Source organism: Apus apus, chromosome 6 (assembly GCF_020740795.1).
Source record: "Apus apus isolate bApuApu2 chromosome 6, bApuApu2.pri.cur, whole genome shotgun sequence".
Classification (NCBI taxonomy): domain Eukaryota; kingdom Metazoa; phylum Chordata; class Aves; order Apodiformes; family Apodidae; genus Apus; species Apus apus.
This window is the reverse complement of record NC_067287.1, coordinates 39,600,636-39,622,550: the sequence shown is the minus strand read 5'-3', so window position 1 is coordinate 39,622,550 and position 21,915 is coordinate 39,600,636. Positions and strand designations below refer to the sequence as shown.

At 49.7% G+C, this 21,915-nt stretch overlaps 1 protein-coding gene across 9 annotated transcripts in view; it reads right to left on the bottom strand.

Annotated features, from left to right (window-relative positions):
* Positions 1 to 8,284: 8,284 nt before the first annotated feature.
* The window catches only part of AGAP1 (ArfGAP with GTPase domain, ankyrin repeat and PH domain 1), a 337,725-nt gene continuing 324,094 nt past the window's right edge, over positions 8,285 to 21,915 (bottom strand). For all 9 annotated transcript variants that reach the window (XM_051623022.1, XM_051623024.1, XM_051623027.1 and 6 more), the window contains 2 exons: positions 16,228 to 16,483; positions 8,285 to 15,377 (listed from right to left, as the gene is read on the bottom strand). In XM_051623022.1, the coding sequence (XP_051478982.1) occupies positions 15,174 to 15,377; positions 16,228 to 16,483 (460 nt within the window). In that variant the 3' untranslated portion in view covers positions 8,285 to 15,173. The remainder of the gene's footprint in view (positions 15,378 to 16,227; positions 16,484 to 21,915) is intronic.

Sequence of the window (21,915 nt, the reverse complement as noted above, 5' to 3'; positions counted from 1 at the left end):
CCGGGCTCTAATGAATTTTTTTGCAAATTGTAATCAAGCCAGGCCGTCTCAGCTCGCTGATTAATGAGACCCAGGAGGCCCGGCCAGCACCTCAGCTTTTTATTCCATCCCGTCCTCCCTGCACTAAATTAACAGCAACTTGTCTGAGCTTCAAATTAACTCCCAATGATTAATTCTGATGGGGGGGTGGGAGGTTGTGGGGGGGTCTGAAGAATAGCTCGTCCTAATAGGCACTGGCCTCTGATGCTGTTTGAAATTAATACACTTCCCCTTTGGCTGCCGGCTTTAATCCAAGGCTGGGGTTTGACATCACTATATTTGTTGTTACAATAAATTCCTCTTACATCTGCAGATCAAATAATTGCACCGCTCGGGGAGCCCGAGCAGAGAGGGATTGCCGGGCCCCTGCTTTGCACCAGCCCGAAGTCGGAGGGAAAGCCCCCTGCCCTGCTCTGGCCCAGGAAAAAAACCCTTTTTAAAAAGAAAATTAAGAAAAAAAAAAATTACATGATATATGTATTTTTAAGCCCCCCAGCCACCTCTGCCGCACAGCACGGCGGGATGCGGTGGCCGGAGAAGGAGATCACCCCTCTCGCTCCCTAAATAAGACATCACAGCTGCTTTTAAATCCCCCCCCCAGGCCTCTCCCCCCTCCCTCGCCGCAGGGACCCGACAAACAGCGCACAGCCACGGGCTGCCGCAGAGACCGGGCGAACTCAACGCATTGGGAGGAACCGGCCCCTTCCACCCCAGCTGCAGCCCCCACTCCCCCGTGAAGGAGCAAACCTCGCCCTTCCGCCTTGTTGCTATTTATTTTGACTTAATTGGTTTAATTATTTCAGCTGGGATTGGCCTTTGTGCCTCCTTACCTGCCACTTCCGACCCCCGGGGGACGCGGCCGTTCCGCCGACAAGGGCCCCTTTGTGTGTGTCCCCCCTGATGGGGTTACCCCCCTGGGCACCTCCCAGAGTGGGGGATGACCCCAAAATCTGGAGGGGTGGGCGAGGGTTCCCGGGGAATAAGCCCCCCCAAGGGCTGAGCACCTCACCCACCTGGTGGGTGCATAGTTGTACATATATAATATATATAATTACAATAATAATGGGTGAGTAATTGTATATATAAAATATATTGCCTAGAATAATGGGAGCATAATTGATAGATTATATATTATATATAATTATAATGGGTCCGTAATTGTATATATAATATATAATTATAATTATAATGAGAGCATAAAAGTGGGTGTATGTGAGAGACACCCCCCCACACACACCCCCCTCTGGGCTCGCTGCCTCCCAGGATCGGGCCCCCTCCGGGCATTTTCATGGGGCTGTATCCATTTTTATGGGGGGGGGGGGGCGGGATTCTCTGAGGCCGGGAATAAAGCAAAACCCACCCCTCCGGACACACAAACCTAACACCACATCCACGCAGCCGACCTGCAGGAATTCCAAATTGCAGTACGAAAAAGGATTTCCTACCCCAAAACCCCACCAGAAGCAGGTCGGGAAGGGGGGGCAGGACCTCCTCCCACGGCCCGAGGGGATGCTCCGGATCCGTCGTGGGTGCCAGATCCCTTCCTACCCCCCTTTCTCCCCCCCGCTACGCTTGGCCCATAGAGCTCCTTAATCTGTTTATTTCGAGCCACTTCATCCTCTCGGCCCCTTTTGTCCCTCCTTTGTGGCGGGGCTTGAAAAGCCCCTTCCCCGATAGTTTGGGGTCTCGGGAGCTGCCGGGAGGACAATGGCTCCAACAGGATTACACTGACCTGATCCTATTAAACTCGCCCAACCCTCCCTCCTCCTCGCCAAACTTCCTCGCCCAACTTTTTTGCGTTGGTTTGTTGTTCTTTATTTCCCCGGGAAAAGAGAAGCCGGAGGCCGCTGGAGTGAGCGAGACTGGTGAAGGGAGGAGGGATGGAGGAAGAAGGGATGGAGGGAGGAGGGATGGAAGAAGGAGGAAAGAGGAAGAAGGGATGGAGGAAGGAAAGGAGAGGAGAGAAGGGAGGTGAAAGAGTTGGAGGAAGGAGGGATGGAGGAAGGAAGGATGGAGGAAGAAGGAGGGATGGAGGAAGAAGAAGGGATGGAAGAAGAAGGTGGGCTGGGAGAATGAGGGATGGAGTATTTTTTTTTCTTGGATCCACATGGATTGTAAAGCTTTAATTTAGCTCCCAGCATCTCGGCCCCAAAGGCAAACACAGTTTCCTTGGTCTCGCCGGCTGCTCCGACTCCCCGAGGTTAAGTCATATAGATAAATCATACAGGAAAAATTAAAAAAAAAATAAAAAAATAAAGGGGGGTGAGGGGTGGGGAGGGGGAAGAATTTTAGCTCGAAGCGAAATCTCCTCTTTGGGAAGGGGAGGAAGAGAATGCCGAGTCCCTCGGGGAGCGGGAAAGGAACCTGGAAGCTGCGGCTTTATCCCGGAGGATGCTCCGGGTCGCCTCGGTGCCGGGACAAGGGCAGGGAAGGAGCTGCCTGGGAATGATCCCCCCGCCCAGGGCGCCGTCTCCCGGGGAAAAGAACTACAAAGCAAGGGAATAATTGTCAAAAAGAAAGGCAATAAAATAGGGGTGTTTACGCTGACCTGCCAGGAGGACTGAATTGGTGGCAAAGGGGCTATCGGCAGCTCCGGGGGAGCGGTTTGACTGCTCAAATCCTGTTAATTAACAAAGCAAGAGACAAAGCGGGGACTCCCGTTAATAATTTTCCAGGAGAGGGTTCCCAACAGCGAGGAGCCGGGGCTGGCAGCGGGAATGTGTGTTGCCAAATGCCTGGGGCTCTCCCCTCTTCACCTTCCCCAAACAAGTTGCTCCAGAGGGCACCAGCACCCCAAAAAGGGGCATCAGTGTGTTTGGGTTGGGTTTGTTTGTTTGTTTTTATCTGGAGGCGACAAAACCCGCATCTGAGTCTGAAGAGGAACGTTGCTGATTTCCTTCTGCTCCTGCTCCTGTTCAGGGTGTCCTTGCTGCAAACGCACCTGAACTCAGAAATGGTGCAGGAAAATGTGGGCATGGCTGCAAAAGCCCTGTGAGAGACTCCTGCCTCCCTTGCTGCCATTCCCTCCCCAAAAAGAAGCCGCAGGCAGTTACACAACTTAAATAAATGCTTTATTGTTGTGTTTTGTTTTTGTTTTTTTTTGTTTGGTAACCCTCGCTCAAAGCCCACCAGCCAACTTCTCTGGGCAGTGGCAGCTTCTCCTTACTCAAAGTATCCTCAGGGCTTTGGGTCCCATCACCCCCAAATTTGGCAGCCAGGGGTATTTCACCCTGTGAAACACACAACGCCCCCCCAGACCCCCTAAATTAAAATCACCAAGTCACCCTGCGGCCACATGTCAAGGGCCGAAGCTGGGAGGCACCTCAGTGCTTTTAAGTAGCAAAATCGTTAAATTCTGGTTTATAGTTGATTTTTTTTTCTCCACTGCTTAAAAAAAAAGAAAAAGAAAAAAAGAAGAGCCTCTTAGTGTTTTGTTTTGTTTTGTTTTTCCCAAAAGATCAACAGGATTTGGGTTTAAATTCTCCCTCCCCCAACAAACACCAAGACCGGACCCCCCCCCCCCCCCGTTCTCAGCGACACCCCCAAATGACTGACACACCGTGCACCCCCAGGACCAGTGTGAAGATCTGCCCAGCACAACCGGCACCAGTGGCAGCACTTTCCTGTCCCACCCCCCTCGACAGAGACGACGGGGTGACAGCAAAGCCCCCCCAAAACCCCTCCCATTTGTAGCTCCAGCAGCAGCAGCTGAACATGTACAAATAGCCTGTTCGTGGCTGAGAAGCCACTTGGGCTTTGACGAGTGTCGTTCCGGCCGTGGCCTCATGGCATCTATCAAAAACATTGCCTTCCTTTATTAAGGTAATGGTCATTTTTAAGACGCACATCTGTATTATATTTTTGTTCTTAACCAGATGCTCAGCTCCTAAGCCCACGACTGTCATTTCTCTCCCTCCCTCCCCCCCCAATTATTTTCATATTTCCCCATTTCCAAAGCGGCCATAAGTTCCCAGGGAAGAAGGGTAATAAGGAAGTCTCTCTCTAAGAGAAATTGTTAATTTGGGATTTATAAAGGACTTTCCTTAATGAATAATAGTTGAGATCGATCTGTCTTCCTGCCTCATTCTGCAAAGTAACATTTGTAAAGTGAGGTGATCCCAATTACTCCCTCTAATAACCCCTTTCCAGCAAGAGATTCCAGAGCCACAGCCACGAACCTCTTCCCTGCTCTCCCAGTGCCACGAGGTGGGGCTTTCCAGCTTCATCCTCCTTCTCCTGCCTTGGAGCAGCTCCCAATCCCCCTCCCCTAGAAGGATGCTCCACGTGGTGGTCACCACTTGGCAGCTCCCACTCTGGGATTGTCCCCCTTGTCACCAGGGTGCAGAGGGGACCTGCAGCCCCGGACCTGACACCCGCCCACCCACCCGCCTTGTCAGCGAGAGGAGCTGGAGAAATGACTCGATTATTGTCCCTAAGTGTCTTCCTGGGAGAAAATACTGGCACTGAAGTGCTCTTGAATCAACAGAAGGACAGCAGCACGGGAGTCGATGCTGCAGCTCAAACCAGACATCCTCAAATTAGCAGCAAGGCTTTTATTATTTTTTTCGTCCCTTTTTCCTTAAAATACGGAGGATCATTAAAGCCCAGATCCAGCTGAGAAGGCGTGGGGGGGTCTTCTCCAGCCCTCGGGGTCTCCAGCTCAGGGCTGGACACCTTCGGGGAAGATGCTGCAGCCAAGCGTGGGTTTGTGCCACAGCAGGTGCCTTTTCCGGCTGTTTTACCTTTTTCATCTGATTTTTCATCTTGCTGCCCTTCCCTTTGCTTCCTCTCTATGCCAAGGTGTGGAAATCCCGTCCCTTTCCTTGGTGCCATCCCAAATTCAGTCCCTGTCCCACATCCAGAACCTGGCGGGACTTCTGGAATGAAGGGACCTTTTCTCCAGGTTTTAATTCCCAACTCCTGCTTCTCTGGCTCCCCGATGCTTGGGAGCCCTCCCCTCACCCCCGGCGAGGAGGGGACACTCTGGGTGCCCCCTGCCCTGGCCCCAAAGAAATGCTGGAAACGGTGAAATCCCGACATGATTTGTTCACTTGGCACAAATCTCAGCCCTGCCAGGATTAACTAGCCGGGCCGATTAGTGGCAGCCATCAGCCAATAAATAAATTGGAACCATCTCCAGACCTGATTAGCTTGCTAATTAAGCTCAGTTACAGGGAAATCTGCAGTCAATCAGCCCAGCCATTACCAGTTGGATCTGCAGAGCAGGAGCTGGAGATGCTGGCGGGGAAGGAGAAGGGGCGTGTGCTGGGGCTCCAAGGAAGGTGGTACCAAAATCCTCTTTCCTTAGCAGAGTCTGGAGCTGCTCATCCCTCTGGGGTGACCACAACAGCCCCGGTCCCCCCCAGGTTCCTGCCAGGGCATTTCCCCATCCTGCTAGGCAGCACAATCCCTTGTGACACTTGCTTGTCCCTCCTCTCCACCATCCCCCGGCTCTGGCAGCTCCAGACCGGTTGGGATCCCAGCCCTGGCTTCGTTAGGTGGAAATACCTGGCCTCTGCTTTCCACTGATCCTCCAAAACGATGCAAATTTGCTCCAGCACCAAAATGACCATAAATGATAATTTTCTACTGCAAACGCTGGTCAGGAAGTTCTTTCCAGCTGAGCAACGAGCAGCCCTCGGTGCTGAGCTGCTTCACTTCTTTCTCTTTCTTTTTCTCCCCTTCCCCGAGGAGCAGGAAAGCCCTGCAGAAGGTTCTGCAGCTCCACATCCCCATGGCACCTTTCATCCTTTTTGCTCTTCTCCTTGGCAAACGGGAACCAACAAAAAGCAACAGGTCTGGGAGTTTGGGGAGGGGGCAGAATGCAAATAAATAAGCGCTAATTGCTGGCAGCGCAGTTATTAGGACTGCATTTATTGGCCAATTAAGGGCTTTACTGGGCGTTAGGGGAAGATAAACGACTTGGGGTGGAGGTTTCTCACTGCACTTTTAGTGGCTTGTCTAGGAGGAATATTTCGCTGGCGAGAACGTCCCGTTGCCTGCAGCTCCCTGCAATCAGCCCAGAAATGAGGAAGATGTGGCAAGAGGGAAGGGACAAAGAGATGTCACTGTCACCAAGTCCTTCAGCAAGTCAGCACAGGGACATGTCCTGGGAAGGGAATGCGGGGAGGGCAAACTGGGGAAAGTCACCCCCAAACCTGGGGTTCCATGGCCACCCCTGCTCTCCAGGGGCTGCAAAGGTGGTGGAAAAATGTTCCTCAAAGCTGAGGGATTCGTCAGTATGGGGTGTGGGACATTCAGGGCTTGCAAGGGATCAGCCCAACTGAAGGAAGAGAAATCCCCTGAGGATTCTGAAACTCCACCCAAACAGGTGGCTCAGAAGCCCCTGAATTTTAAACAGTTCCAGGCTGGGGAACCGTACAGTAAAAGCCCCCTTATAATCTTGATTTTATGCTCCTCCAAGGCTGGATTTTGGTCACAGGTGGAGAAAACTGTGTGTTGGTGGATCTTTGACCTGGCTCCTGGCAGCAAACCAGCTGGATTGGGGTGAGTTTGGCTCCCTTCTGGAAAACAAAGCTGCTTGCCAGGAAGAGTGGTCTTTGCCTGGCTCTTACCAGGCTCTCAAGACAGAGCAGCAGTCTGGTATTAATGGTAATGCTCTTTTTTTCTTTAAAAATAAAGAAAAACGGGGGTTTCTCCTGCTCTCACTATGGGAATCAATAGTTTTCTTTCAAAACTCTCTGATCTCTGTTGTCTTCCAGTTGGGTGTTTCCTTTTCTTCCTGGGCATCTGTGAATGGCCACCAGGTGAGGGCATCTCAGGGGGTTACAGGATAGGCTTGGATGTGGGATGGGCTTAAACAGGTGAAAAAACCTTGGACGAACATGAAGAACTTCAGGCTGAGGCTCAAGCAGAGGTGAGAGAGAAACCTCAAACACCCCAGTTCAACACTTCGGGCAGTTCTCAGTCTGGGGAGATCCAAGCTCCCCTCCTCATTCCTGGCCATCTCTTCTCTTGGGCAAGATGCTGCTCCAGCAAGGTCTTCAGCCCTCAAGTTGGAGAGTCCATCCATTGATTTTGGGGCAAGGGCAGGAAAAGAAACAGCCCCAATCTGCTGCTTCTCCAGCATTTATCTGTCGCCATCAACCCCCCTGCCCCCACCTTTTGTGCCTCTTATCAAGGAAGATTCCCTACTTTTCCACCTCTACTCCTTAAACATCCCCAGTTTCTCCATGTCTTATCACAAGGTGAGACAACCTCTGATGGCCAAACTGCAGCATCAGTCACCTGGCTCCACGGTGCCCTTATGGATCTGCAAATCTCACCTTTCTTCACCCCAGGGCAGGTTAAGTCACCTCCCTCCCTTTTCCCCCCCCATTAACACACATTAAGTCAATGTTACCTGCTGTTCTCTTTGCACCCACCTCAACCCCACACAGCTTACAGAGTCCTTACAGAGTTTCTCCACAGCTATGGGTGTCTCTGTCCGTGCCACCAAGCCACCAAACACCCCAGTCCCAGCTGGGTGGGACCCTCCTGGCCTGTGGCTGGTTGCCAGGCTGCTCAGGTGAAGCCCACCCCCCCCACAACTCTTCCTTCCCTCTCCACCCCAGCCCACCACCCATCTCAACCTTTTGCATGAGGGTGATGTTTTGTCTTCTCCTTGGGCCTACTTAAGACTCCCCATTTCTTCTCACACAGGCCAAGACCTTTAAAATGTAAATAAATGTCAATCAGTTGCTCATTGTTCAGGGCTTTAAATGACTTGAGAAGCCTAATGGGGAGCCATGATTTTCCTTCAAAGAGGTGATTAGACCACACCATCTCATGACCTTAGAGATGTTTTATTATTCTTATTTTAAATGATCATTTCAACCAATTTAGCCGATACAGATGTAACCGTTATCGGCCTAATTCCTTGGCTCTTCTCCAGAGGCTCTTAAAGCTGAGGTGCAACATTTACTACTTCTTCCTCGGGGAGAAGAACTGTTTTTAATGAAAGCTCCCATATTTTTGCTGCCAGATCTGTCACTCGGTTCCCCAGCACTCGCACAATTCTTAGATACACACCATTATGGGCCGGTTGACTTACTGCTTTTTAATTTATCAATTTGCCCCATTACCAGCTCTCCTGACATCCCAGGCCTGGGATAATACTTCATCTTTATTACTGGCAAAGAGTGACAGGATCTCATCATGAAGACGAGAAGAAAGCGGGGCCGGGGCAAGGTGGGATGTGAGGAACGTGGCAATGAACTCGGGCGAAGAAGGAAGCGGCGACCAACAAGTTTTCTTGTCTTTATTAGAAAGAGACCTTTACAATAGAGCAGCCTCTCCCTGCAGTCCTTTACAATGTCGTTCTTGTTCCTTTTTTTGAAGTTTATTTTTCATTATTCAGAATACTGTACAGCCCAACACAAAAATCTCAAGGTGGAGAAAAAGAGAGGGAGGGCAGGGGAACATATTTAAATCAACCCCCAAATCAGAGAGAAACAACAAGCAAACTGAAATGTTTGTCCACGGGTTTAATTACAGTACAAATATAAATAAAGCATCAGTCATTGCAAAACAAACTTGCTGAATGAGGTAATATAAAAACAACAACAAAAGATGGAGGTTTGTGGGTTTTGTTTTCCTGTCCACACTGCCTTGTCATCATTTAGACATTTTTATTTACAAGAACAGAAAAAAAAAACAACCCAACACAACCAAACCAACCCCAAAACTTGCTGTGAATCCTGTCACCTGCTGGGTACCCAGCCCTGGGTGTCCCTACCCACCCGGGCTCCCTTTCTCCCCATCTCACCCAGACAGAGCAGCAGCACAAAGCAGGACAACTGGGAAGCCTTGGGGGCTGAAGGGACATTCCAGCCTTTGCAAGTGGCCACGGGGGGTAAGGAAGGAGGAAAGGAAACAAACACAGTGTGTGCATCTGCTTCCCCAGCACCAATAGTGCTCCCCAGAATGGAGGTGCTGGCTTGATGCCCTGGCAAATCACCCCTGTCTCCCTGCCTGTCCCTGCTCCTTTCTCCTGGTGGGACTACAAATCAAAAGTGAGGGTAGAAACGGTGTGCAGAGCACTTGGTCAAACTTTCCTGGACCACAACTTGGTAGAGCAAAGCCTCACCACGCTGCAGCTGAGGGTCGTGGCTCCCTCATGGCACAGAGAGGAATGACCAAGGACACAGGAAGGGAGGGATGAGGAGCTGCTCCTGGGGAAGGACCCACATGGAGATGGCTCTTCAGAGCCATCTCACCACCAGCATGGCCCCATGAACAGCAGCAGGACCCAAAGTGTGGCTGAACCAGCTACAGAAGGGTAGACAGTTGAGTGTTGCTGCTGGATGGAGCTGGACTGTTCTAAATCCCTGGAGACAGGTACCTGTGTGAGTCCTGAGCCCCTGATGGCTCCCAAGAGCCTCCTGCACTCCTGGAAACGGGCTGGTCTTCCTCAAGCTGGGCAACTCAATCCCCAGCTCTGGGAAACAGGTGCCAAACAACCACCCACTTTCAGCACCAAAACTCTTCTTCAGCCCTGCCTGGCCTCCAGCACAGACCAGACCTGTTGTCTGGCAGGAGGAGCTTTCCTCCCTGCACCTCAAGAGGACCAGGGAAGTGTTTCTAGCTGCTTCAGTTCACAGAAACCATAAAAAAAACCAGTGACTGGCTCTGGGAAACATACACAAAAGGAGCATTCACTGCCAGCAAGCAAGGTGGTCACTCCAAACACATGCCTTAAGACCTCTGGAAGCATCCCCATCCCCTCCCACCCCCTCCCTGCTTGTACATCACACACAGGCAAAAAGGACTAGCTCTGAAGCTCTGCAAAATAGTCCATCTGGAAGCTAAATACACATCCAGGAAGCTCATGGCCAAGAGAAAGCTGAAGCTCTGCATGCCGACAGAACCCACTGCTGGAGGATGCCAGGGGGACCTGGGAGTTAGGTGGACACGTGGAGATGAAGAGCCTAAAACTGCTGAAATGCACAAAGACATTTTGATCTCATCTGCCCACAAGCCGAAGTACCCCCTGATCTTCAGGGGAGGACAGTCAAGGATGGGAGTCAATTCCCACAAGGCCTGAAATGGAACACAGAGGCCACCATGACCATGCCAGTGATGAGCAGCTTCAGATGGCTGCAAGAAAAAATCCAAAGTAACCTTTTATTTTCAGAAATCATGCAATTCTCCTCTCCAAACATGGACTCTTGGAAAATCTTGGCCAAACCCCCTCAAAACTCCCTTGAAAAGGTGAGACAGACTCAGTCAACTCAAGGCGAACTGCCAGGAGATGGGCCCACCCATTATTTGTTTGAAAAACTGGCCCACACTGAACAACAAACCAAACCCTAGAATATCATAATACAACCAATCTATCTACCTACAGCTTTGGATATTTTTGCTCTATCACTTCTCTACTTTTCCAAGCCATTCAAACCCACCTTCCTTTCGTAGCTTAGAATTTAAGGAGTCAAAAGAACTTTCACTTGGACCATTTTTTTACCCTGCTGCTAAGCAGCAAACACAAGAACCACCCAACCCAGTTTTCTACACAACAACCCTTCCCCACAAATCACCACAAATGGAAGATGCTGAACCAAGGATCCAAGGCCAAGAGCTTGGTGATCCCCTGCACCCATAGCTGCAGCAGCCACTGGAGGGGAAACCAAGGTACATGACCATGAGATGTGGTGGGCAAGCTGTCTCCTACCCAGGCAAGCTGCCCCAAGGTTGGTCCCCAATGCTGTCCTTCTCTACTGGAGTCCTTCCAGCCACCATGACCATTTGTTCCCTGTTAAGGTGCAAACGCAGCTCCCCGAGACTTTTTGGGGGGACCCTTCTGGACCCCCTTGTGAAATCTGTGCTTGTCTCCACTACTACTACTTTACTCTAGAAACTACAAATCACTTCATTTTTCCCCATCTCCATAGAAATATAAAAGATGAAGCCACCCAAACCCCATAGAATCTAATTATTCTACATTACAGTGCCAGGGATCATATCTACATTCCCACCTCTACTTCTTCCCCAACGTCACTTGGCCTCCTCTGGTCAGGGGAAAGAAATCTCCAAGTGCAGTTGAAACTTCTCCTGCACTAACTCCCATCATTTAAGGGAATGGGGAAAAGATGGCAAATCAAACATTATGAGTGTTTACATGATGTCCAAATGCTTCAAAATCCTCTCCACCTCCCTGGAGCTCAGTTGGCTTGCTGTGCAGCAGCTTAGAATCCAGAACCTACAAGGATCTCCAGAAAGATTCTGCTCTACCCTTTTAGCCATGAAATTGGGAATCTGGTAACAGGAGCTCGTGGACAAACCTCTTCACTGGCAAGACCCTGGATCTTCCCAAGTTAGATCTTCTAGATTCCCAACTGGGGAGAATAGTTATGAATAGTTAACCCTTCTCAGCTCCAAGAAGATCAAGGATAAAGGGATCTGGGATGATGGAAAGGGTTAAAGAGGGAACACAATGAAAATCACCAGCCATAGACTCAATTTTTGGAGAAAATAGTTTTTGCCAACATGTTTCTGCTGCTATTTCCTCCTGACTGGATCTCAGGTTGTTTCTAAGTTGCTCATAATGTGCTCAAAGGGCGTAAAGAGCCTGGCAAGTGGGTTCCATAACAAGGAGAGGAGCTCAATGTGAGACGAGGAACAGGCTAACAGAGGGAAAGAAAGGGAAACCATCCCTGCAGATTCTCCACCTGTTGGTTTCCACGCCTGGACAGCTTCAAGAACATCCTCTGCAAAGTGCAAAGAGATCCTCTGAAAAGCACACAGAGACCCTGACTCCCAAAGCCAAGCTCCGCCGGGCTCCAGCCATGGAGAACTTCATCCTTGCTCCCAGCTGTGGTGGGAAGGTCCTTCACCATGCAAGAAGGGGATGGTCTGACTTCCTTGCCAGATGACCTTTCCCACCAGCTCAGGGCATGCCACACAACTTCTCACCATCCAAAACCAAACCCTTTGAGGAGAGGACACTGTAGCAAGCACCCCATGAGGCACAGACCCTCGGGGTCTGTTCTTCTGTGGCTAGAGCATCACCACAGAAGGTCTCTCCTTGACTTGGAGAGACAGTGCTGGGAGATCTCTTGTCTTTCCAAGGGATCACAACCCACAGACCCCAAGGTCTGTGGAGATCCATCCTCAATTCAGTATCATTTAAGGAAGCCACCACATATTCTACACCACTTCAAAACAACTACTGCAAACGCTTGTGTGTCCAAGGGAGAACCATGGTTAGGTTAAGAGAAACTGGGCTACTGCTCCACTGGAGTATGAGGTTATTAGTTGGCTAGCCTGAATAATCTTATTTTTCTCTATAATACAATGGAATTTCCTCTCCTAAAAATATTATCTGGTTGGTTTTTTTTTGTGTTTGTTTTTTTTTGACATTTGCCTTCAGAAAATTTTTATGCAAGGAGTGTGTAACTCTTCTACCTGCAATCTGCATGACAACCTGGTTGTCCCTGTTTCTCAAACATCACCCTCAGCTTCCTAAGAGGAAGGAGGCCCAAGGAGAGCATTACATCATGTACAGAAAATATTTTCAATTAGGAAAAAAAACCCAAGAGCTTGGCAAGGAAACGTGCACTGAGAACATAATGGCAGCAGATCTGCCCACAATGAAACATTTGACTTGGGTACAAAAGCCCTTGGTGCTCCCAGGGGAACAGCAAGCAGCTGGAGCACCTCTGGGACCATCCCTGAATCCTTGCTGTGTCTCTCTGTGAAGCTCATGAGCACCAGGACACAGTGGGCTCCTCAGCATCCCCCACAGCTGCACCTTAGGTGGGCTGTCCTATTGCTGAAGGACCACCCGTCTACCAAAGCTCAGGGAGCTGGGTGGGGAGGATGGAGAAACAGCAGTTCCAACAGACACCCTTCCTCAGTTAAGGAAAAAATGAAATGAAACTGATCCCAGTCTGGAGAATCAGCTGCAGCCTCACTCTGCTGCAGCCAGCCCAGGCTGGTTGAAGGATTCACCCTCCAAACAACCAAGAGGTCTACACAGAACCAAAGTACCAAATAAGAACACCACCAAGTGGGAAGAGCTGGTCAATATCCTCCTGCTTCCACCCTGAGGCTAAATTTTCTTCCACAATTTGATGATTTGACAAAAAATCTGATTATTTTTTAGAATTATTTCCTTCCTGAAGATAACCAGTTGATGTTTTTGCCTTTGCATTCAGTTCACATAAGAGTTTCTTTAGCAATTGCTACAGCCTCCCGCTGGTGGGCCCAATGAAACCCAGAGCCCTAAGGAAAAGCACCACTTGGGAAGTTGAGATGAGCAGGTGGATTTGGGAAGCCCTGTGCTGTGTGCAGCTCCCTGCTCTCACCTCCCTTCTCCTTCCCCATCGAACCCAGTTGAGTTTTCAACCTGCTCCACGATAAACCCTCCCCCCATCTTAGACACTGCCATAAAAAAAAACAACCCACATCATTTCTCCGCCTGCCAAAACCAGGACAAGCCAGAACCCTTCAGTGAGAAGCTGGGATCTGCTACCCAAAGAATCCAATCAAATATTAAAACTTGGAATTGAAATGAACTGTCCAGGCTCCTTTCACAAGCCATTTTTCTTGCCAGGCTGGGAGGGAAGCGCAGCCGTGCCCTGCCCGCACGGTGAAGGCTATCAATTCTGAACCTAATCAGATCTGATCTGCCCACAGCCAGGCTGGGGCGTTTTGTCTTGGCTTGTGAAAGCTTCCTGACTTCTGGAGTAAAATATATTTACAGTGCTGAGAAACAGCCTCTTTTTTTTTTTTTTCTTCTCATGCCAAACGTGCCCCGATCTCCTTCTGATACGTTCCTCAAAGGCTTGAGATGGAAACAAGAGTTCACTGCTGGGAATATTGTCAATGTACAATGATCTGTAGCCCACAGATCCTAACTAGTTGCACATTATTTAGTTAATGCACATCCATGACAGTTTATAAATTAACAGAGATGTCGTTTTCTGTACAAAACCAACAAAAAAAATTAAAAATCAATGCATATTTACCTTTTCTTTTTTATTATTCAAATAGATTTTACATCCATATCATCTAGAGACACAATACAAAAATCTGTATAAGTTAGGCAATGCATCACATGAGTGACCAAAAAACTCAACACATTTACCTTGGCAAAATGACAGACCCTATTTCTGCCGGCTGAAAAAAAAATAGTAGCCTTTAACTCGTTCGTTAATTGCGCTTAAACGACCTCGAAATGTTGCTCCTTAGCAGAATTCATGATTCCTTTCTGTGTTTCCTGGTTCCTCTTATTTATTTTTTCCCATTTTTGTTTTTACGCTGAGGAGGCCGCAGTCAAATAACACTCAGCAACTCATTTCCCCTCTTTGGACTGAAAAATTAAACAGATCCTAAATTATGACAGTGAATTTAGAAAGGAGGGCTCCGAGGGCTTGAAAGAACATGTCTGAGATAATATGATGCTTCTAAGAATATTGCAATCACATCCAAGCAATCACTGAAGCGTGCCATGTAACTACCTCCTCAGCTAATATGCTTTTTTCTCCGTGATGACTAATCATGTTCTATTAAACAGCAGTAATGCTGGAAGAACTCAACTATACAAGTGTAATGAAGCCAGTATTCTCCCCGGACAGATTAGCTACAACTGATTTGACACATACCATCATAGGAGCTTCAAACCTGACAAACTCTGTGCTTGCTTCTGATTTATGCCGTCAAGCTCTTCCGAGAAGAGAATGAAATCCGGGGCGTCGCACTGGGGAGAGGTGAAATGTACTGATGTGCTTAACTGTCAGTCACGGGAAGTCACCAGTGCTCCTTCCTTCCCTCCTTCCTTCCTTCTCCTGGTGCTCACCTCTCCCCCCACCCCTTCCTCCAGGCCTGGGGAGCCCACGGCTGCCCCGCTCTCCCATGGTCCCGGTGCCACGCGTGGCGTGTCCTGCTCAACCTGCCTGCTCGTTGCCGTCCTTCGAGAGCTGCCGCTCAAACAACTGCTTCTCTGCAGCCCCTCAGGCTCCTCCTCATCCCCTGGTTCTCTCCAGACGCGCCGTTTCCGGATGGGACAGGGATGTACCGAAGGGAAAAGGGAAAAGGAGAGTTACCAGACTCACAGAGCAGAGCTGTGATGGGGATGGAGGAGGATGAGGCTGCGGATGTAACTCGGGTCAGTGAACACACGAGCGAGCTCCTCAGATGATGGTGGGCATCCTTCCGCCGCTGTTGTTCCGGTTGTTGTTCTTCCTGGACAAGTTGGGAGTGGCCATGAGGACGAAGCGCTCGTCGGGGCAGCCATACTGCAGGAGGACCTCGATGCACTCCTGGCTGGAGGCCTGCCGGGCGTAGGCCAGCGCCGTGTTCCCGTGGGCATCGCGTGCCATCACGTCCACGCCGTACTGCGGAAGGAAGAGACCTGGTGGTTGGAGCTGCGGGGCCACCAGAGCCTTAGAGTGGAGGAAAGGGACTGAGGATAGGTTGGAATGTAGCTGAGGAGGGGGAGAAGAGGGCAGGAAGGACACCAGCCTGACAAGGTGAGCAGCACTGAGTCACAGAATCCCAGACTGGTTTGGGTTGGAAGGGACTTTAAAGATCACCCCGTTCCAACCCCCCTGCATGGGCAGGGGCACCTCCCTCTAGACCAGGCTGCTCCAAGCCCCATCCAACCTGCCCTTCAACACTTCCAGGGATGGGGCAGCCACAGCTTCCCTGGGCAACCTGCATATGTAAAGGTTTCTACAGGGAGAGGTTCTTGTGTGGAACAAAATGTGTCATGATGGAGCTTCAAATGGGTGCTGGGGAAATCTTAGGCTTAGGGGAGACCTTATCTCCATGTATCAGCACAGAAAGGGTGGAGACCAGGAAGATGGAGACTCCCTTTTTACAAGGGGTCACATGGGGAAGATAAGGGTTCATGGGTGCAAATTACTCCTGGGGAGATTCCAGTTGGACTCCAGAAGAAAATTTTTCCCCATGGAAACAGTTAGACATTGGAATAGTTTCCCAAGGGAAGTGGTGGATTCCCCGACATTGGACAGTTTTAAGACTCAGCCTGACAGGGTGTAGGGCCATCTCATTTAAACTGTATTGTCATCTAGAAAGGTTGGACCAAATCATCCTTGAGGTCCCTTCCAACCTGGCATTGCTGCCTTTTGAGAGCAGGAACACTGAGACCTGGGACATCAGCTTTGTAGAACCCGCTGAGGGACGCAGCCAACTGAAAGCCAACCCCATAAGCCAAGTACTCACCCAAATCAAGAGCTGCACCAACACCACGTTTCCCTTCCTGCAGGCCAAGTGGAGGGCAGTACGCCCATCCCCGTCTCCGCAGGTCTCGTTCACCTCCTCCCGAGAGCCGTGGGCAAGGAGCAGGATGACCGTCCTCAAGTCCTCCTCAGCTGTGGCCCTCAGGAGATGCTGGCCCAGAGAAAGCTCCAGGCACTGCAGCGGGGCCAGGAAGAGCTTCTGCTCATACTTCGCACGTATCCAGCGCTCCTTTTCTTCCCTAGAGAAGCCAAAGGAGACAGGTCACTCCAACCCAACCTTGACTCTGCATCGGCAAGTTCAGCTTGGATTATGGTCACCACCAGCAAACAGCAGTTAACCACCATGAAAATCATCCCCCCTTCAAATTATTGGCAAAAAATCTCTTACAGAAACAGTTCAACCAAATCTCCTTGCAGTGGTGTTTGTGTCACCCACCTCATCATATTATTGCAACACCCCAGATCTCCCTCGGCAGGTGCTGTGCCTGTGGGGTCATCAGACCACCACAGCCAGGAGGGCTTAAAAAACCTGAGGCTGCCCTGAGGGCTGGCAACAAGTTGGGGCAAGAGACCTCACCATCATGAAGTAGCTGAACATGAGCCAGAGTGTGCCCAGGTGGCCAAGAAGGCACCAACATCCTGGTTTGTATCAGCCCTAGTGTGGCCAGCAGGACCAGGTCAGGGATTGTCCCTGTGCTGGCCACTGATGAGGGGGCACCTCAAATCCTGGGGTCAGGTCTGGGCCCCTCACCACAAGAAGGACATAGAGGGGCTGGAGCGTGTCCAGAGAAGGGCAAGGGAGCTGGGGAAGGGGCTGGAGCACAAGGGTGAGGAGGAGCAGCTGAGGGAGCTGGGGGTGTCCAGCCTGGAGACAAGGAGGTGAGGGGAGACCTGCTGGCTCTGCAGCTGCCTGAGAGGAGGTTGGAGCCAGGGGGGTTGGGCTCTGCTCCCCAGGAACAAGTGATGGGACAAGAGGAAATGGGCTCCAGTTGCTCCAGGGGAGGTTGAGATTGGACATTAGGAACAATTCCTTCCCAAAAGAGTTGTCAGGCCCTGGCCCAGGCTGCCCAGGGCAGTGATGGAGTCCCCACCCCTGGAGGGGTTTCAAAGCCCTGTACACGGTGCTGAGCGACACGGGTCAGTGGGGGCCTTGGCAGTGCTGGATTAGCAGTTGGACTGGATGATCTGAAAGTTCTTTCCCAACCCATTCTATGACTCTCTGAAGACCAGAGACAGTAACAGGCAGCCTGGCTCCATATTTAGGTTGTGCTGCAAAAAACAGGCTTCAGAGAATGCACCAGGTTTCTGTACCTAAAAGCAGAAGTAACCAAGCACTTGGGCTTGCACTGCAGGCCTTGCTGTTGCCTTCTGCAAGTGGAGCAATGTTTTCAGTGCAGAAGCTCTATGGATGGTTCCTGTTTGTTTTTCTAAGTTGCAAATGGCCAAAACAACCCTTTGAAGCACCATTTCCTCCTGATGTGTCAAAGACCTCTCAAAAGCCTGGATGCTATCAGGTTACCAGCTAACAAGGACTCCAAACAAGTCCCTCAAGTCTCCATTAGCATAATTACCATACAATTACATGATCTAAGAGATCTAGCCCTAGACAAGGTGCCATTTAGAGGTACCTCAGGTAGTCAGTCCAGCTCATGAAAACCACACACACCACCCAAGCCAGGCAACTTGTCCTGGGGACAGATGATGGAGTACAAAAGGCCCAGCACTGTTTCTGCCTTCCAGCCATGTCGACACTTCTGCTGGTTAATCTAGTGTCAGGTTAGCCCTAATCTGTTTTTAAATACTTATGTAAACAGATCCTTCCAGCAGCAAATCTGGATTAGTTTTGCATCATTTCCTGGGACAAGCAGAGTGACCTTGCTTTGACCTGCCTGGATGCTTTCAGGCACAGCTTCCCAAAGCATGAGCTCCTCCACCCTCACCAGGATTTACCTTCCAAACAGATCCAGGTCTTTTTTTTGGGGGGTTGTTTTTCAGAGATAATGTGTAAACAGAAAATCACCACCAAGTGTGCTTCCTTGAGATCAAACCTTTGAATGACTCCTGCAAGCTAAAAAAAGACAACCCCAAACATCTGAGGAGCTGCAAATTAACCTTTGCTGGCAGGATCTGATAAGCAGAGCATCCTTTCAGGTGTCCCAGGAGGAGAGGAGGAAGGAAAGGACTTCTGTTACTGGCACATCTGTCATTCCTGGGGTTAGTTGCATTGTTTTAAGGTGAAAAACCTAACCAGAACCCGTGCCATGAGGAGGAGCAACCTCTGGCTCCTGTCAGAGCCTTGGTTGCTGTGCTCAACCACCATGGCTTGGAGAGAAGCCCCTTTCTGTTCATCTACGCTCACCTGAAGTTCAACCTCCACACGTGGGTCTTTTCCCTCACTTCAGTTTCCCTTTTGAACAAACCCACCTAAATTTTCTTGTCCACCTAGGCCACCAAAAGACTCAAATCATTACGGCCAAATTCTGCCTTTGGAGGGACATTCAGAGTTGTGGTGGGATCCCAGCAAACGTTATGAACCAAAATTAGTTTTTTTTTTTAAAAGCCTCTGATATCTGGGGGCTGATGGCTGTCGAAGGAGATTTAAATGTGCAACTGTACAAACTGGGGAGAAGAGAGACACGTTGCTTGGGTTTTGTGGCCCACACCTCGTGGATAGGCAAAACGCAGAGGGGCTGGTTTGAAATGAGTATCTAGAGAGACAACATGCAGGGACATCCTCCCTACATCTCCAACCACAAGTACTGCCTTTTGAAGGGGAAGTCCTGGGGACTTCCCTGGCAGACAGCCCATCTCTGAAATCCCCACACCAAGCCGTAAACACCGTAACTGTTTCTCTGATGCTCCAGTTTCACTTCTGGGATCCATGGCTTCTTGGAGGAGTTTTCATTTCCCCCAAGGAAGGCCAGTCCAAGAGCAGAGTTGTCAGCAGTAGATCACCTCCCCTCCTTGCAGTCCCCCGGAGGACCACTGCTCACATCCCTGTTAGCTAATGAGCTAAAACATGAATTATTGGAGCGGTCAGCAACAAGCGGGAAGAGGAGGAGCAGTGTTTCATTTCAGCCAGCCCTGCCATACCTTTAAATAAATCATCTGCACAAGAGCACGAGGAGATGTGAGGAAGAGCAACTCATCAGGAGAAAGACACCAAACCAATCCCTAAAAATAAAGGGAGTGGATATTGAGATGGACATTCAGAAATACTCAAATGAGTACTTCCCTTGATTCCTTCCCTGGTAACTTCCACTCTGAACAACCCCCTCAGCACTGGAGACTTTCAGTTGTAGCTGTCAAAGCCAAAACAAGACTCTTTGACTTTTAAACTTTAAAATCTGGTGGGGTCCTTCTCTCAGAACCAACTCAAAGCTGGACGGCAGGGTCCTCATGACCTCAGATGGTCCTTGATGACACCTAATGCTGAAGAACACGTCTCACATGACTTCACTGATCACACCAGCTGCTATTTTTTCAATGCATAAACAGAAAGGAATGAAGAGATTCTGAACTCTTAAACTTAAAAGAAAAGCAGAGTTGTAAGATCAGTCTGTTTTTTGAGCCTTTCATCTGAAGCTGTACATCCAAACCCAGGCTGCTGGTACAAACCTCAAGGGACAAACACTCCAGAGTCAGACTGCAAAATACTCCATGGTATCTTCACACCAGGAGAGGAAAAAGCCACTAAGTCTGGGCCAAAACTAACCACCAAGCTCTTTGCTCTTGCAGGAGTCTCCACCACTGGAGTGAACTCGAAGTAGACACAGAGGTGGGAATAATGAAACAAACCTCAGCTGTGGCAGCAATTCTGCACATAGGTGAAGGGCTATTAGAAACAGATGAAAATTTCAGTTCTCAGTTTATTTTGATCTAATGATGTGCTTGTTTCTCAAGATAATGTCCAATTATTTAAATGACATTGCCAGCCACATCACCTCATTATTATCTGGAAACATAAATACTGGGCACCGGGAACGGGGGAGGGCTAACTCGGTAGCACGAGGGAACAGGGAAAGCAGATCTGCTCAGAGCAGAGCTTGGCTCCAGGAGCTGCAGTCTCCACTGTTGGGTTTGCACCAGAGATGCTCAGCTAGGACCTTGCAGCTCAGCCCTGTGGAGGGACTTTCCCACCCTGGTGGTTCTACAACCAATAGATCCAAGCAGGAGCCTCGCAGTGCTGGTATCAACTCTCCATCCCACTCCTCCTCACTCACATTCATCTCTGCTTTCAACTTCTTTTGTCCCTCATATAGACTTGGTGGAGAGGCATGAGTGGCAAACACAAAAAATGAGGTGCAGGGTGGAAATTAAACCCATGTCCACACAGGGACTCAGAACTGATAGCATAGGCAACAGTGTGTGGATGGAGAGGCTGAGAACTTGCCATCAACATTCCCTTTGCTTTCACCAAAGCCATAACAAGGATCATAAAGACCTTGTGTCACTCACTCGTCATCTAAAATTACCCATGGTTTGTTAAAAGGCTCGATGAGATTTTGAAAGGTTACATTAAAACCATAATGGACAGGAGGTTTCTACCATGGCAGACATACCAAGCAGGTATTTTGAAGGGATGGTTTATCCTCCACACTCCCAACAACACTAAAGCATTCTTGATTTTTTTTCTTTTCTTGTCTCTTGCTAAAGAAAATAATTCTGTGACCGTGCTGTGCTCCTGCCATTTCTGGTTGCTCACTGAAGTACAACCACTTAGTGCAGTAGTAACCTGGCCAGCTCAGTGAGAGCACTGCCAAATTTCCCTTCCTGTTGGCCAGCTGACAAGGATAATGTGTCTCTTCCAAGGAAAGGAAGTCAACCTAACCCCCACACCTCCCAAACTCCTGGAGAGCCCCAGAACATCTCGTTAGCTTTGTGGTCCAGCATGCAAGAAGCATGGGCATCACCTGGGCAGGCAGTTGTGCCGGGCCTTGTTGTTTAAACAGACCCCTTTGAGATGCCCCTGTGGGCATATGATAAACCACAGGGCTTTGGTTGGAATTGGTGATGCAACCTTGTGATGCATGAAAAGAGGAACATCAGGGTGGGGGGACAGGACTGAATCGTTGGGAAAGGTTCATGATGTTTTTAATTGCAATGAAGAACGGGGGAGGAGAAGAAGGGAAGGCGAGAAGAAAGGGCTAGCAGCAAGGAATTTCCCAAGTGTTTTCCTGCCCCAAGCAAAGCAGGAACTGGGAGGAGAGGCATGGAAGAGGAGCCGGGAACAATATGCTGAGAAAACACAGGGGCTTCCTCTCTCGGCAGGAGAAGACCCCGCTCTATTGCAAAGTGAGTGCTTAGCAGTTGACTGCTCCCTAGCACGCATGCCTTCTCTCCCTGGCGGCGTTGCTAAGGGGGAAGGCACCAGCCCACCAGGATCTCCAGGTCCCCAGCAAACAGGAGGGCTCCAGACAGCCAACAAAGACCGATGGGCATTTATTCCTTCATTACAAAAAGCTTTTAAGGAACAGGCCACTGTAAATCCCGCCCGCCAAGGGAACGAGGCAACGGAGCCAGATTTATGGGCGCTGGGGCAAAGAGGGAATAAATATCTCGCTGGCTCCTGATCAATATTATGAGTGTTTTGCCAACTTACAGGGTGTTTTATGGGCTGTAAGGACAGAAAGGGATCATTAATAATTAAATAAAGTCAACCTATTAAGCT